At 38.0% G+C, this 18,150-nt stretch overlaps 1 protein-coding gene across 2 annotated transcripts in view; it reads right to left on the minus strand.

Moving 5' to 3' along the window:
- CNTNAP2 (contactin associated protein 2) overlaps positions 1 to 18,150 on the minus strand; it is a 1,871,860-nt gene that overhangs the window by 715,075 nt on the left and 1,138,635 nt on the right. For both annotated transcript variants that reach the window (XM_045792416.2, XM_087860735.1), the window contains one exon: positions 8,004 to 8,110. In XM_045792416.2, the coding sequence (XP_045648372.2) occupies positions 8,004 to 8,110 (107 nt within the window). The remainder of the gene's footprint in view (positions 1 to 8,003; positions 8,111 to 18,150) is intronic.

Genomic DNA, 18,150 nt, shown 5'->3' on the forward strand with positions numbered 1-18,150 from the left:
TGCTTTTTAATATGCATTCGCAGATCAACTTTTTTGCAAAGGCTTTTTATTCAAAGAGAAACATATATTTTTGAAACTATTGAAAAAGTCTTTGTAAAACTGAAATTAAATCCTTTCTTTCTAAGTTTAATCTTAGCCATCTTTCTAAAGCAAGGCATAAAAGAAGGGATTAATTTGAAATTTGGGCTGCCTTAGAAATGTAAAGGTCCTTGGGCTGTGTTTCTCCAAATGACCTGCACTATTTTAATCCAATGTAATTTATTTGGTTGCGGCTGAAAGACAGAATGGCCTCTAAATCCCCTTCCAACATTTCTACAAAGGTAGCACTTTCCGTGTCTCTCCATCTTACTTTATCTGCAGATGCCCCGTGAAAATGGGAGTGAAGGAGCTGCTGGGATTATTGTTTCTTTTAATAAATAAGTGTGATTTCAGGAAGTGACACCACTTGTCCTTTCCCTCTTTCCTCAAATGCTTCAGCGTTGGTGAGAACACAAGCTTCTCATCTAGAGAATACACACAATGGAGCAAGGGCTTACTGTTACTTTAATGGCTCATGCTCCACTGAAAACCACCTTCCCCACGGAGCCCCGTGCTGGAGCTGACTCCTCCTCACTCTCATCTCTCCCCATCCCATCTGCTAAGAAAAAAACCCAGAAATAAACAGATAGATAATCTGATGATATAATCTGAAAAGATGAAACAGCTGCTTAGAATTACAAGGAATCTGTGATAAGATATTAAGTAATTTCCCATGTAATTACATTCCTACATATTTTGTAAAATGAAAAGCGGCAACTTAGACTGTAAGAGGTAAGCATACAGTATAAATTACCCTCAGCTAGCAATCCCAACAAGCCAAAGGTATGTAAATGAGTTAGGATTATAAGGGCTTTTATTTTATTTTTTTTAAGAATTTATTTATTTGAGAGAGAGCGAGAGGGAGGGCGCATGAGTGGGGGGAGAGGCAGAGGGACAAGCGGACTCCCCACTGAGGTGGGAGCCCAACTTGGGGCTCCATCCCAGGACTCTGAGATCATGACCTGAGCTGAGGTCAGACACTTAACTGACTGAGCTACCCAGGCGCCCATACAGGCTTTTATTTTTTAATGAAAGTAAACACTTCTTTGGAGGGAGCTATTAACACTACAACCTCCCCTTCTTCTTTCTCTTCTCCACATTCCAGTAACTATCCCATATGCAGAATGGAGTCCATTCTCAACATATTGGTGAATGGACAAAAGATGAATAAGCAATGGTAGGAGTATAGCTCCTATGTGTCCCATGGTTCTGTGGTTGTGTCCTTGAGCCACTCCTTAATGACAAGGACCCAGGCCTTAATGACAGAGACACATTGAGCCTCTGAAGTAGGTCACTGTGTAGGAATGCAAAGGATGAGAGAGGGAGGTAAAATTGGAAGACTGGTAATTGTTCACTTGCTAACAAAGAAGCACAATCTGGTTACTTAGTGCTGTGTCTAGATTAGAAAGAACAGATTCACCCTGTGAATGTAAATCAGCCTGTGTAGCCATTATATTTGCTAATAAAGCCTTTTATCTTTTCAGTGAGTATTGGCTTAAATATTGAGACACCCTCTGATCTTTTCCTCGAGAATCAACTATATCAGTGCTCTGTAACCTGAAGCTACTTCTAATCAGACAAAACTTTCGCTGCCTGTTTTTAAAGACTCAGTGGTACAATAAAAGTTACAAAATGATACCAAATTTACAAAGCACTTTAAGAGGCAATATTTCATTGAATGTCCCGGAGGATACTTAAGTTCAGAGAGGTTAAATGACAAAAAGCCAAGACAGCACAGAGGAGGGGAAAAAAAGGAGGTGGGTGGAAGGGGATTAAATCCAATACTTCTCATTTCCTTGCTATCAGTGGGCAGCATCATGTGCTGGAAGAACTGACTTCACCCTTCACGGGTGTAAGTGAAATTCCTACGACTATGGTAAGAGAGTTGGAGGAAACAGGATTTATAGGTTTGCGAGAGAGTTCCTGTCCTACGGCTAAGAAAACTCAGCTAATGGAAAAAGAAGGTTGGCTGTTCAGCCTGAGGATTTGAGGATCTGACATCACAACATCGAATTTCAAATCCTGAGTTCTTTCCCGCTCTGTAAGTTTCTTATAGCAAGAATATACGTTGATATTACATGATAAATGCAAGGGTTATGTTCATCTTCTTCAAATCTGCATCAAGTTTAAACTTTGCCATTTACTTGTCCATATTTAAACATACCCACATCTATTTTAGAATAGCTCATACAACCGGCCAGTACACGAGCTGACTGCACTTCATTACCTGAGACGCCATTTTGTTGTTGAACTTACTTTGAGACTCTGACTACATATTCCCACAAGTCACTTTGATGAACGTGCCTTAACATGCACGGCCCAATGCTTTCCTCACGATTACCGGAAATGTGCAGGTTTGTTCGCTCATATACTGACTTCCTCCATATAATTTCTTAGAACTTTAGACCTCTTGTGGCTGTTTCTGTTGTTACTACTATCACTATCCTCTTGGCCTTTCACTAAGTCACCTTCTATTATCTGCCCTCCTCTCGTTTTCCTTTTGTCCCTTTAGCTTATTTCCTCTTCATAGCTTCATTACCTTCATGAATTTGTATAAAGGACACTGGTTTTTAAAAAGCTACTGATGCTCTTTACATTCCCTGCCACTCATTCACTGTTTGATTCTGTGCATATTCACTGAGCACATAATACATGCTGGCCGGGACCTGGGAATAAAATGGTCAACAGAACCTGGCACTGTCTCCTCTCAGATAGTATAGTCCAGGGGAAGAGACAGATAGTATTAAGGAATCGCAAATAATAAATGTCAAATCACAATCATCACCAGTGCTAAGACGTATATTAGAATAAGAGGATTTGACCTAATTACAGGGTCACAGAAAGCTTCCTTAAGGAGGTGGCTACTGAACTGACATTAGAAGGATGAGTAGGAATGTACCAGACAAAGCAGAGAGGGAGGATGTGCAAAAGTCCTGTGGCGGTGACAATGGCAGGGGAGCGGGAAGAGTGCGAGGGTACGGGGCATGCATGAAGAACTGAAAGGAGGCCAAGGAGACCAGAAGGGGGAAAGGGAGGAAAAGCATGGCAGAAAACCAGATTAAAAACATAGCCATTCTAAGTAGGTCCTCATAAGCCGGTTGAATTATAGCTGAGAGATGGATTTCAATTCTGTAAGGACATGATTCTATACAGCGAACACTTTTTTTGGGGAGTGGGAGGGTTGCAACGCTCAAATTCCAAGTTGTCTTCATTGATGCCTAAGTCTGCAGTTGTTCCAAACAGATGGAGGCACCAAATCTCCTACTGCCAATAAATCTAGGTGTTTATGCTCTAGGTTAGTGTGACTACAAGCAAGTAGGATTAATTTCTTTTTAAAAATTATGCTTTGAATTCAATTACTTATGAGTATAATGGATTATAAATAACATAGTGTGCGCTATTGAAATCCACTGCACTTTTCATGTGTGCGGTAATAAGGTGCAGTGTAATTTATGGTTTACAAATTTATGCACACAGAGTAATAGCTCCAGACTACAAGATGTAGAATACCATCCTTTTCAATTTCAATTTTTCCTCTAACACTGGCTAGTAAAAATTTTAGCTTTGCATTTGTGTGGCAACATCGGTACCTTCTTAGTATCTAGGAACTCAGAAATCACACAATTTTTAAATTCGAAGAGATCTGTGTAGATCATTCAGTTTATCCCTTCTTACTACCTCTGGAAACAGTAATGTCTATTTATCTGGGCAAGGTGAAAATCTTTCTTTTTAATAACAAAATTTGGAAAAAGATTTTCTCTCAGAATGAAGATTTGGTATTTAATAAGAATTCTTATAAATTTCCACTCCAAAACATGGTTTATATCTGTTAAATGTCCTCTGGCTTATGAAGACAGCCACGAATTTTCATATTATTGAGAATATTCTGGGGATTTTTAGGGCAATTCCAATTAAGAGATTGATATCATATGCAGAATGACTGAGCTCAAAGATAGGCTCCAGCAGCATGAGGGAAAAAAAAAAGTCTACTAAGCCTGGAGATAAGGGATTGCTTTTTGCATTTAATTTATGTAAGTGAGCACCATGATTATGAAGTGTAAGGAACACATGTGGAAAACATGAGATGGTAATTAGATCCTAAAGAGCATCTGAAGTATTGGCAAGTAAATTTGGAGACCAATTGTCTAAACAGCATCAGGAAGAGAAAAAAGACTGTAACTATAAACATGAAGCTTTGCTCACAAGAAAGACACATCCTTATACTTTTAAGAGGACAAAGATAAGTCAATATAACAAAAGATAAACTATTCAACACGATCATTCTACCCTCTTTGACACGATTTTAAGTTTCAATATGTTACTGGTCAGAAATTGATCGAGAATGGAACATCTGCAACAATTTAATGTATTTGCATCATTTGGTCACAAACTAACCTCTTCAGTGTTTGGGAGAACAAAAACTGGCCTGCCCTTTCCTGAGATCAGATTTTGGCCTTCCCTGTGGCATTTCCTCATCCAAAGGGGGACAACCTGACTCCTCGGGAGAGTGGTTTATAAATGACAACTTTCTGAACCCTACAGAAAATGTATTTGAAAATAAATTCTCCATGTATAAACAAACCAACAGATAGATAAAGGTCTAGGACACATCAAGATTACTTTTAGTTCTCTTCAATTCTTCTGGAAAAAAGAGAAAACTATGGAATTCATTCATTTCAAACCCAATCTACCACGCAAGTGACAACGAGTGGCAGCATGAAATTAAGTGACAGATTGTGGGATGTGGACAATTACTGGTACAGAAGTTCAGATCAAATGATGTTTATTCTGAAAGGCATGAATTGGTGAAAATTTACTGATACTAATATATGCTAAAGCTCTCGTCTGTGTCTTCCATAAGCCACCTCATTTAATCTCAGGGCAGCTTTACAAGGGTCACTGCACCCATTGCACACAGGAAAAACCTGAAGTTCCAAGAGGCTAAGTACCCAAGGTTACAAGTAAGTGACAAGGCCAAGTTCAAACTCAGGCAGTGTGACCTATCAAAAAAGGGCTTCTTGGTTCTAGCCTCAATGATCACGTCTCCTGAGAAATAGCTATCTTACCCTGAGCAAGCCAGGACCAGAGCAGAAAATGTGTGGAAGGGGGTGCCTGGGTGGCTCAGTTGTTAAGCGTCTGCCTTCGGCTCAGGGCATGATCCCAGAGTCCTGGGATCGAGCCCCACATCAGGCTCCTCCGCTGGGAGCCTGCTTCTTCCTCTCCCACTCCCCCTGCTTGTGTTCCCTCTCTCGCTGGCTGTCTCTTTCTCTGTCAAGTAAATAAATAAAATCTTTAAAAAAAAAAAAAAGAAAAGAAAATGTGTGGAAACAGTAGCTCAATTGTAATGTTTGAAGCTCTATGAAATATTTAGTTACACCAAATGCTATGTTTTACTTAGCTGTTTTTTACCTTTTTAAAGGAGTGCCATTATAAAATTACCATAACTCCTTTTTCCAAAAGGGATCCTTGGTCCTCTGCAGGGAATAATGAGGTAAACTATTTAATAATGCTAACAAAATTCAAGACCAGAGAACACAGAATGAGCAAATTGGAAGTCTCAGCTCATTGGATTTTAGAACTATAAGAGAACTCAGTAGCCATTTAGTCAAAGAGGAATAAAGGAAGTCCGAAAGAAGTCAAATGACTTGCTACAAAGGCGCACAGCATGATAATCTCACAGATAGCATCAGAAGCTGGTTTCTTTTTACTTCAATGCTCTTGCTATGAGTGTGGTCACTAAGTAAAAATGCAATATTGTTCATTCAATATCAAACTGAATGGCATATATTATATATTCTCCCATTATTATGTGCTGAACCAGAACTTCCCTCCCAATTTTTAACTAACCTATGGGAGTAACTAAGAGGTATATCAAATCTTTCAGTTTATTTGGAAGCATATACCCTTCAATAAGCTACAAGATAAATATTTTTCACAACCAAATAATGTCACTGAAACTTTTCTCTAATTATGCCCTATGATCTTCTAACCTCGCTTTATGCACACACTTGATTTTCAAGATTTTGGCCTCACTCAGAGAAGACAAGAAGAGATTAGGCTTTCTATGTTAAAAAGAATGATTCTACTTTTATAGAAACAAAAGTGGAACACCAAACAGGTAGGAATGAGCTCCAGGGAGGAGATAATTTCCCTCTTTCACATTTAGAGATTGCCACTAAGGCCAAACCTAAATACTCTTAGGACATTTCTAATAGTTGGAGTTATTACTCTTTAAAAAACAAAAATAAAACTCAACTATTCAACCAGTAGAATGTACAAATTTAAAACAAATTTAATATTTTTAAAATCTCCTTTTCTTTTCTGTGAATTTAAATGAAGGAAGCAGCTATTTTAAAAAAAAAAGAATAGTTTGCTTTTCAATTCAGTATCAAGTGGGCGCTGAGTTAGGAAACCCTTGTAACAAGCACCAATTTCTTGTTCTTTGTTTTTAGTTAGAATGTTCATATTCAGGAACAAGATCCCTTATGGTTAAAGGTGGTATTTGTAGCACGATGTATAAATTATATTGGTGGAGTGAAGGTATGAAGTTTTATCAAAGTTACCTAATTCAAACATCATTTATCATATAATGAATATCACAGGCTGAAAGTTAACATTTTGAGGTGATTGGCATGGGGCAACTTAAGTTATAACTCCTTTATTTTACTAATTTCAGTATCAATTTCATTTTTATTCATTAAAATACTTTTTCATGTACCCATATGGGAATACTTTACCAAAAATCAATCTAGTGCCTGTTTTTATTTTCTTGTACCTCTTTCTATTAATGTTAATTTTTGAAGGAGTGTTTTTGTCTTTTGTTTTTGAACAGCTTCTAAACAAAATAGTAAGTGCAATAAAATAAGTTACAAACATTTTTCTTTGTTGAGGTCTTATATTCCAGTTTCTTATTGTACACTGCTACAAGTAAGGACATCAAAAGCTCAGAGAGCTGTCCTGCAGTTTTATTATCCCCAGAACTCTTCTCTGATAATATTTTTGTCATTGTTTCCTAAAAATGAAGTGGAATGAAAGAAGTCTGTGTAATTAAATATTAGATTTTCAGTTTTTCAGCCTACTGGGAGGAGACTGAAGATTGGAGCTCATTCTCTTTCCCTCCCCCTTCCTCTCTCCCTACACACACATGCATGCACACACACCATGCACACGCACACACACACGACAGACAGATGAGCTGCTTGTTTCAACTATATGTTTTATGGCAAATCTGTTTCCAAAGGGCTTTGTAAACAGCCACACATTTTCGGAAAATTAATGTTACAATTATAGAGTTAACATTCATTTAAATATATTCTTTGAATTACAAAAATACAAACTTCAACTTTTCAGTGTAAAGTGATTACGTAAAACAAGGCACATCTGTGTTCTACTAGTTGTCTTTGCAAGCCACATTTTACTTTGAATATTTAGAAAAACTTGCCTTCTTGTGTTATTATTTTAGATACACAACTTAGTAGACTTTATTCCACTTTCTAACTTCTTTTTCTGATTTGAAAAATGTGGCAAAATTGTGATAGAGCATGAGACAATTATTGTCCAGACACTAAATGTTCAAATTACACTCTGTCTCTCTGATGAACTGATAAATGAGAATCCAGTCAGAGACATTACACTAACACAATTTCCCAAACCATCTATCCAGGCGTGGCTTAGACACACAGAGGCAAATCCAAGATCAGCATTGCAATCCCAACTATGTTTACGGAACATTGGACACATTGGCCCTTCTTTTTGTGTCATTAGGCATGAGAGAGTATATCTTGATGACTACAGTACTATTCTGAGGAAGCAACAACAAAATCTGGGTTCTCCAGAATCAAGTGATTAGTCGGTGCATTCCCCAGGTTGTTGAGGACCTGGGGTCTGGATAATTAAAGGTCAGGGTGAGACAAATAGGCACTCACAGTTGTGGCAGGTGGCCCCACTGTATCCCGTCTCCTCACAAGCGCACTGGAAGCTGTGCCATGTTTGCGAGCACTTTCCGCCATGCTCACAGTGATTGGGCACACATCTGTCAGAGAAAGAGACAAACAGAAATAAACCAACACACGAATGAGATTTATGAGTGGCCAAATTCCAAGCTGTCTGGGCAATATATCATTTCAATGCCAGGTTGACTTACCAAGGCAATTAATCCTTGTTAGTTTAAGCAGATTAATACGATCCATGATGGAAGGTGCCAAGCGCAAAAAAGATGATGTATCACAAGCCTGGTGTTTCCCATTTTTGAGTAAACAGCAGAAATTAACAAACAGTGGAGAGACTCATTTACATATCACAGACTCATTTTATTTTGCCTTTGCACAAAAACAAAGACACTAGCTGAATTTCCTCCTGGTGAAAGATGGAAGATTAGCCATCTTGTTTCCCATCCTATTCTTTAACAAGGCCAATACTGAGTCAGAAAAGGGTACCACTGAGTTTTTCAGAGCAATTTGAGTTTTTGAAATAATGCCATGGCAACAGCAATGAGAGTATACTAGTCTTAAAAGATTTCTAAATCTTCTGTATGTCTCCCCATATGCCCAGCTGGCCAATGAAAGCCACTTTCCCAAAGGGGCATCAAGCATAACACAGGGGAAAATGCAGGTTTCATGTTCAAATCTTTGTTTTTCTATTTACTACGTAGCCAATTGTGGCTATGTAGTTTAACCTTTCACAATATCAATTTCTTGTTTAAAAAATGGAGTAATTTTACCTATCTGATAAGTAGTTTTAAGGTTTGGAGGAAATGCCCATAAACTAGAAAATTAATAGGCAGGAAAGAGAGGGGCAACATACGGGAGCTATGAATATCTGGACTGCAGCTTCAGGGCACAATTTCATCACTTGCCTGGACCTTCACAACAGTGAGGTTGAAATCTGTTCAGAAACACTACTATTTCAACAGAAGACTCTTTCCTTCCTCCTGGTCCTATCCCCTTACTCCTCCCACCAATTCCTCTCTGCAACTTCCCCACAATCCGATTCTTTATGATCCCGATAGAGATGCTCGCAGATAACAAAGGCATTATTACATATAAACATTCACAAAAGATTTCAAGATTTTTCTAAGAAACTCTCTAACATGGAAACGTCGCCCAGAGTAGAACAGTAGAATCTCTAATAGTGGGTCACAGGCAGTGGACTGATAGAGAGCCACACGGCATGGGACCCCTTAGAATGCCCTGGTAGCTTACTGCTGCAAAATTTGATGGGAGTTGCTTCAGAGACAGCATTCGCTGTCCCCCATTCTTGATTTACCATCAGTCATGCCTAAATCCGGTGTGGAAGGCATACCCCCGCGAGGCACGGTACCTCCGATTCTTACGTAGGAATGCCATTCCTCTACAACAATTTGCAAACCTTTAGTCATGCAACAAACATGTACTGAACACTTGCTATGTGCACAACACCATGGGAAACAGAAGATGAATAAGATATCAAGAACTGACAGCTGACAAAGTGAATATACCGTATATATGAAAACTATCATGTAAGGTGGAAATGAAAAGTGCCATAATCAGGGGCAAATATTGCACAATGGAGTTACACGTGAGTGATCATATGTAGATTTGGGACAATATGAAGTTTTTAAGTAGAGGCTCGGTGAACAGACAGGATTATAAGAGAAGAAACTGAAAGGAAGAGCATTCCTGGGGGAAAAATACAACAGAAGCAAAGGCATAATGTTGGATTATCATGGAGGGGGGGGATGGAAAATTCACTCTACGCTAAGAAGGCACTTGTATTTCATATGAATTTGGGCGTGGTGTTATCAAGGCTACCTAAGGGTCCTTCTCCAAAGACCTGATCACCTAGCCATGGGAGGTGGGGGACAAGATTCACACAAAATACAACACCGGACAGAATCTGATGACTCATCAAAGAAATAGGAAAGGCTAGAGAAATATGGATATCAGAGTAGTTATTGGTAGAATATAAATAAAGGTAGAATATAAATAAATATAAAGTTTAGAGCATTTCCCCAGGCCCTTAAAAGGGGAGTTGCATTTTCATAATTAACATGTTGGAAACGTTCCCAGCAGGGAAAGTGAGAAAGTAATGACAAGGAGGCCGAATCGTGCCCTACTGTCCCCTGCCCAGGAGCCCAGGCACGGGCCTCTGCAGAAGGTGTTTATACTCACAGTCCTGACTCTCCAGACCTGAGATGAAGCAATGGGACGGACACACCAAAATTATGGAAAACTAAAAAAAAATCTGTGATACTTAAGTTTGGAATTCAGTATATATATGCCTCTGTGTGGTATATTTACATTCTAAATGGCTGTGGGTTAATATTAGCTCAGCCTAATAGTGAAAGTAATTTACATCAGCTCATTATATCAATTAATTCAGGGGGAAGTAGTGCAGAAGTGTACTGAGTTGCAAACGAAAACCAGGCTGGAATCTAAATGTGCTCTAAGTAATGCACAAAGCAGACAATCCACTTCTCAATGATAAAAAAGACTACTGGGTGTGTATTTACACACACACACACACACACACACACGAGGAGCATATAACCATCAAGCGAGATTGAGTGAATACTCCTAACATTCAGTATTAAGTATTTCTTTAAAAGTGATCTTTTACTTAAATGGGATTTTAATATTTTATTTTTTAATGTCTGCTCCTTATAATTTGTATTCTTAAAATGGACATTATCCTCATGCTGATTACTGGCATTTAGTTCCTAATGGGGAGAGATGTTTTATTTCCAAGTCAAATGGATTCAAATGTAATTTTAAACCCTAATACTTCATTCCTATACTAAAAAAAAATGTTAGGGCCAGTCACCAAGTAAAACAACATATGAATTAATCTAATTTCCCACTTCCTGACTGTTTATTTCTTCTCCTGTACTCCCATAAAACCATTTGTGTAGGTCCCATTCCCCATTATCACATTGTTTAGTAATGATTGGCTTGAGCATCTTATCTCTTCTGAACTGTAAGACTCTGCAGTTAGGGATTTTCATCTTCTGGTTCTTAGCATGGCAGGTGCCTCGTCCACCCTCAGCAAAGGCCTGCTGGCCACCCCACTGAAGCAGTGGAGGAATGTGATGACCGTGAAGTTACACCAAGGGACTGAAGCAAGTTTGGAGGAAACATTTCTTTTACTGCAGAAAATACAGATTGGTGTTATGTATGATTTTAGTCTTACAACCAGACTCTTGCTCCAGTAAACTAACTATTAAATATATAGTTTGTTTTACAGCAGGTCCTGGCTTGGAGGTTTGAGTCGCATCAAACATGAATCCTAATGGCTCCTCTGTGGCTTCTTGAGAACTATTTGAGCACGATCAGGAACGTGCAAGAGAGAGGTTGGCAGGTGTCAACTTGATGTGATCAAAGGGTTCCAGCAGTGATGCATCCAATGAACACTGTCCCCAGTTAGCCCTGGCATCAGACACTCCTTCAACTGGAACAACTTTCCAGTTATAGCAATGCTTTCCAAAATGCTTTAGAATCAGAATACAGTTTTTTTATTTTTCAAATGAAACTGACTTATACCACAATAGGTAAAATAAACAAAAGCTAACATCTGAAAGTCACGTGCATAACAATTACTTAATATAAAACCAAACACTAAGGCCAGAGTGGCTGTTTGGATGGATGCAACAATTCTGTCCGGGGTTATAGATGACAGTTGCAGTTTTATTTTACCCAGAGTATCTCTTTTATTTCTATACTTGATTTTAATTGCAAAGCATTGAGAAAAATGGTATTCATGGACATAAGAACTGTGAATGGTACCACATTCGTTCATCACAGCCCACTTTTGTGGATACTACTTAAACAGAGACAGCAGAAGGAATTTTCTTTCAAATCTAAAGAATGTTACTCTGACAGTATAACTGAGTGCAACGGTCGTTTTCAAAACACTATGAAAGCGCTTTCATTTTTTTTTCCTCTACAGTGCTTAATAGTTAAAATAGAGTTTTAAATAAAATTCAAATCAAATCTTTGTGTTTCCTTTAAAACTACATTTGGTTCTGTAGAACCCTATATAAAAACCAGAGTCTTTCTCTGAAATACATTCACACAATACCCAATAATGATTAACAGTAAAGCATTTCTCTGAATAGCTTGCTGTTACTATTATCCTGAGCTACTGGTACACAAAAGTTCTCAAACTTTCATGTGCATAAAAGTCACTTGAAAATCTGGTTAAAATGAAGATTCTGATTTCTTCAGTCTGGGGTGGAGTCTGAGATCCTGTAAGTCTAACATGTTCCCCAGTGATGCTAGTGCAGCTGGTCAGGCAACCTCATTTTGAATTACAAAGCTCAAGAGCATTCCAGCTCTGGCAGTAGCAGCTCAAAGAAGAATGAGGGCACCGAGAGGAGAAACCGCCCAGAAGGGAGGGCACTGGGGAGGGGGGTGTCCATTCAGCGTGCAGGAAAGGCAAATTTGGTCTATGCAGCCACTTCTCCACTCGGAGTGACAATATACTAATCTCCTAATCCCATTTAGTAGGTGTAATCATTTCAGAACACCTGAGTTTAGACTTCATCTAATTCACAGAAAGTGATCATGACTATAAAGACAGTTTCATTTGACCTTGAAATCCAGTTCCATATTCTTAGTCTGAGTCAGCTGAGATTTCCCACCCGCTTACTTTTTGTACAGAGACCAGTCTGCGATACTTAATCTACTTTCAGATTAGTACAGATTTTAGACCTGCTCATTAAATATGCCTTGTTCTAAAGTTTAGAAAAGAAAACTTCAGGTTAGGTATAGGTTATTTTGTGAATTACTGGAAAATTATTTAGAATGATTTATAAATTACCATCCCATCACAAATTACCTCTTAAATTTTATCTTTTTTCTTTCATCTTGGCTCCCAATTTTATTTTTGCTTATCAAGCCAAGAAATTCATTTAGAAAGTTTGATTTCTTAAATGCTATTTTTCATACCCCTGGCTCTCAGAGCTATTTCCACAATCATGGCAGAGTTTTCTTCTGCATTACCATCAATATTGATTTCAACAATATTTTAGTACTTTTATTTTCACACTAATTAGATTTCAATTTTAGTTGAAGGCATACTCTCCATGGAGTATATATCACTGCCTTACATTTTTCCTGTTCAAACTGAAATTATACAGAGAAGTAATCATAATTTCAGCAACTAATTTAGTATTTCATTACTATATAACTTAATTTTATAGTTGTACAACCAGAAAACCTAATGTTATATTGATGGTGCTACTTCAACAAGCATTTATTTATGGAAATATTTAAATGCAGAGATATTTATTACACCTCTTGCATTATGCCCAAAGTTTCCATTAATAATCAAGCATACTTGGTCTGCATCTTTCCAACAATTACACATTTCTAGACAACCATATCAATCATTAATTGTAGCCTTACTATATAAACACCTTGAAAATCATTTCTATTGTAATAAAACCTGAGTTCACTTTATTTTACTTTGTTAATTTATTTTGAATTAAAGTATTACAATGTATTCCCCATTGTTTTATGAATAAAACATCTTTTAAGAGATTACAGGCTCACAGGAGGAGAGGGACCTGCAAAGAACATGAGTTCCTTCATCTGTCTCCAGGTCCAATTGTATTTAACCTAGATAAATAACAGTAAGTTCTTTTTAATCAGTCAAGACATTCTAAAACAAACTCTGGAGAAACAAAGAATAAAGGCAGCTTTATCCTCAAGAAATTGTATTTATTCATCAAAATGTAATTGGCAAGTCAGGTCTCTCTATGCCTGATATTAAACATATTGGCACAGAATTAGGATAATATATCACTGTTATATGAGTACACTGAGATTTATGGAAAAGTTAATCTTTGGAGGAAGCACAGATTCAAGTTAGCCTGAAAGAAAGAGAAGAACCTTTCTACGCAGAGCGAAAGCAAAGGCTTGCACCAGTATGAGTAAGTGCAAAAAGCATTCACAGAATAATGAATGAATTGTTGAGTTTGGCCAGAGCAGAAAGCTTGCATCCACCTTGAGGATTACAGCTGAAAGTTGTGGGTGTCTGGTCAACAGCCCTTTCCCCTTTCTTCCTTCCTATCACAACTCTTATTTTGTTCCGGTATCCTCTCTCCTTCATGTGGCCATCTGCTTCTGGAAGGGAAACTATCCCAGTCTCCGAGGGAAAAAAAAGTAAAGAATCAGGCTTCCTGATGAAGTCATTAACCTACTGCACCCTGTTCCCCCCGAATCTGTGATCTTCCTCTTTTATAGCAACAGGAATTTCTGTCTTGACATAGAGCCACCCAGCTAAAGACACCATTTTCCAGGCTCATTTAATGGGGTGGGGGGGGGGGGGTGAGACTAAGCTCCATGGAAGTGCATTATCTGGGCTAAGTCCTGAAAGGGAAAAGACATGCACTACTCTTGCTTTTCGGTCACTCCCGGCCTCATTCCTAAAATGAACCTATGATGGTGAGACCTGGAACAGGCATCTCTGAACACAAGAGGATGACAAAGGAAAATTTTAAGGAGTCTGGTTTCTGAATAACATTCCAGCCCTGGACCATCTAACTCAACTGTTTCCTGTCCCCACCTGAACTGCCCTACCTGTTAAGTGCTGAAGTTCTCAGGGTTCAGTCCTTGGTTCTGTCAGGATGGCTCCAGGCTTCTTTCACTGGTTCAGTCTTCCACTGAGAGTGGCAGACGTGCGTATCTAACTGCTTCTTGACATATCCACTTGGATGTATCAGAGGCATCACAAAGGGAGTGAGTTTACTCCCTAACCTTCTTACTCTCCTGTTCAATCTCATATCAGTTAATGGCACCACAATCTATCGGGTCGCTCATCTCAGAAAATCGGAAGTTATTCTTTACATCCCCCTTTCTGTCGCTCCTACATCAAACATCAGCAAAGCTTTGCGAATTAAAATTCGAAAACTTGCCTCCAATGTGTCCACTTTCTGTGCTTCTACCTACTCATCTCAACCACCATCACTTTTTCCTGGATTACAGCGTTTCCCTACACATCTTCCCCTTGTATTCTTGCCTTGCTTTAAACTATTCTCAACAAAATGCCAGAGTGAACTTTAACATTGTGTCACACTGCCGTTCAAAGCCTTTTGATGGACTCTCATCACATCTGGGAAAAGCTGCAACTCCTGTCTGTCTCTGCACGAGCAGCTCTGCCTGCTTCTCTGTGGCCACGATCTGTGCTCCTCTTCCTCCTGCCATCTTCTCATGGCACCTGCCTTCCTTTCACTTCACCGATGCGTCATTCTCTTTCCCTCGTGCCTTCACACACACATTTCCAATAAGTCACCACGCTCATGTCCACGACCATTTTTTGCTCTCTTTTTGATCTATCACAAGTTCTAATCATACACCTATTAGTTTCTTTGTTGTGAGGCTTCTCTTTGAACTTCGCTTTCCATGACAGCGGGGACTATGTGTGCTTACCACTCTCTATCCATTGCCTAGAATTCTTTCTGGCATTGAGTATAGGCTCAATAAATAATTATTGAATGAATTTTGAGTAAGTGAATTATCAGTCCATTTAGGTGGTTGGAAACGGCTTGCAGTACCATTTTGCTAGTATATGAATGTAGAAACAGAGACTGTCTCAGACTGCTGCACTCTAAGTGAGTTTTGGATTATCTGGTCCATTTCTCTCAAATCTATCATATAAACATAGTACCATTATACAATAAGTCAAACTGCCTGACCAACAGCTTTACATAATTTCCACCTCTACCAGAATGCTATCTTATTTGTAGATGAAGGAAACACACATCTGACATAAGCCCTTTAATCTGAAAAATGAGTGAAGTCTTCGTATATTGATATAGCTATTAGAACAGCAAGCCCAAACTTGGCAAAACCCAGTAGTCAAGCAAAGACAGTATTTTGACAAGTTAATCCATATCAAGAAATACCGAAATCAATAAGTATCAGAAAAATAATAAAATAATGGTTAATATAAGAATGAAACTCCATAAATTTATAGGTTTCTTTTATTAAGAAAGTACAGTATGAGTAACTTTTATAGGATACTATAAAATTATATTTTTATGAGATTAAGATGATGAAATTTTTTAAAGGAAGTGATCTTATTAACAAAATTACCATGAGACCAATAGTAAAATTATTTTAGTTTGTGCTTCCAAAGTTCCACATGCAATTTCATTATTTTAAAAAAATGATATGTTTAACAAATTAGGAAAATTTGCACAAAACATTTAATATTTAAAGTGCAATGTCTTTTTAATTGGGTCACCACTTCTTACAACTTTGAAATCAGACTGACCACACCCCTTTGGATAGGCATCATTGCATTCTCATCACTCAAATATTCACTAATGAAACACTTAAAATGTCCTATTTTTCAGTGTAGTCAGGTATAAAAAATATCATACATGATGAAACCAGTATTCTAAAAAACAGAGAGGCACAAATATCTTCTAAAAGCCTATGTAGAATATGTTGACTTAAAGAAAAAAATATTCACCCAAGGCAGAAATGTATAATTAATAGATCCTTGCTCTTCAGATACCAGTATGGCAATGTTTTCACTATGCTACACACACACACACACACACACACACACGCGCGCGCATGCGCGCGCGAGCTGCATAATATTAACTTTTAAAAAATGTATATTCAAAACAAACAAATGAAAAGCAGAATCAGACCTATAAATACAGAGGACAACCTGATGGTTGTCAGAGGGAAAGGGGGGGTGGGTGGTAGGCAAAATGGGTGAAGGGGAGTGGGAGACACAGGCTTCCAATGGCAGAGTGAATAAATCATGGGATGAAAGGTACAGCACAGGGAGTATAGTCAACAGTATTGTAATAGCGTTGTATGGTGACAGATGGGAGCTCTGCCTGTGAACACAGCATACTGTATAGAGAAGCTGAATCACTAGGTTGTACACCTGAAACTAATTATGTCAATTCTACTCAAATAAAGCAACTGAAAAAATGCCTATTCAACATGGACTTTGTATCCAGGAGACTCAGTCAGGTTTGCCTCAAGCCTCCTTCTAAAGAAGAAAACTGCAGTAACCAATGAAGAACTGAATGAAGGAAGAGATTCCATGATTACATAATTTGTTAAATGAAGACTCCCCTGGCTTTGGACTACAGAATACCTGGGGTATCCCTAAGACACACAGACATCTGGTCCAAGACTTTGAAAACTAGAACTAACCCTGTCAAACCAGAGGATCTGATAAATTTTAAAATAATACAGTGATAAGGATTAGAATCTGTTCAAACATTGGTAATAAACCCATTGTTTTATACTCGAGCTGAACAATTTAGTACCATGCATATAGCTTCTAATTTTTTTAAGTCAGAAGTCTAGAACCGAACTTAAATCTCCCTACAAGAGTAAACTATCCATGTATACACTGTCTTTAGGAGGGACTGCTGTCAACACTGTAATTTTATAAAGCTGTAAGTAGATAGCAAAAAACCTCAAATGAAATACATACTAGGGGAGGAGTATTACTGCAGCCTCAAAAACAAAACATTATATCGATTTCCACTAACAGTGTTGAAGATCTTTTAATTTTTGCTCCAAACCTTAAATTAATAACCTATTAAGATTATGATGACATGAAATGATCATAATACATGTACATATATTTTGCTGGGTTTTTGTTGTGGTTGTTTTGCTTGTTTTAGCTTTTTGTTTAATTCTAAAATTCACATCTGTTTACTTCTGGGTTCAAAGAAAATTCAAAACCACTGAAACAGAATGGTAAAAGTTTAGAGCTAGAAAGAATAACTGAGCTCATTTAATCCTCTTGTTTAAGCGATGAAGAAACTAAAAACTGGAAACTGAGTGAAATTGGTGAGCCCAAGGTCACAGAGCAAGTTATGGCATAGTCAGAACGTGGGCACAGATGCTTGACCAGTACTTTTTATAACTATGTAATTGTCCTAAGTTACAAAGGAGAATCATAGTTGCAAACTAGAGACCTTTGGAAAGTATGTAATATACAGATAAATAATAATTCTTACTTCCTAAGAAATAAACAAACAGTCAAAACAAACAACATGCATTCATTGTCTTTAAACCACTTGAGTGTCTGGACACATTTTTTTCCAATGTCTGG

Source organism: Ursus americanus, chromosome 3 (assembly GCF_024610735.1).
Source record: "Ursus americanus isolate L20-20 chromosome 3, mUrsAme1.1.p, whole genome shotgun sequence".
NCBI classification, from domain to species: domain Eukaryota; kingdom Metazoa; phylum Chordata; class Mammalia; order Carnivora; family Ursidae; genus Ursus; species Ursus americanus.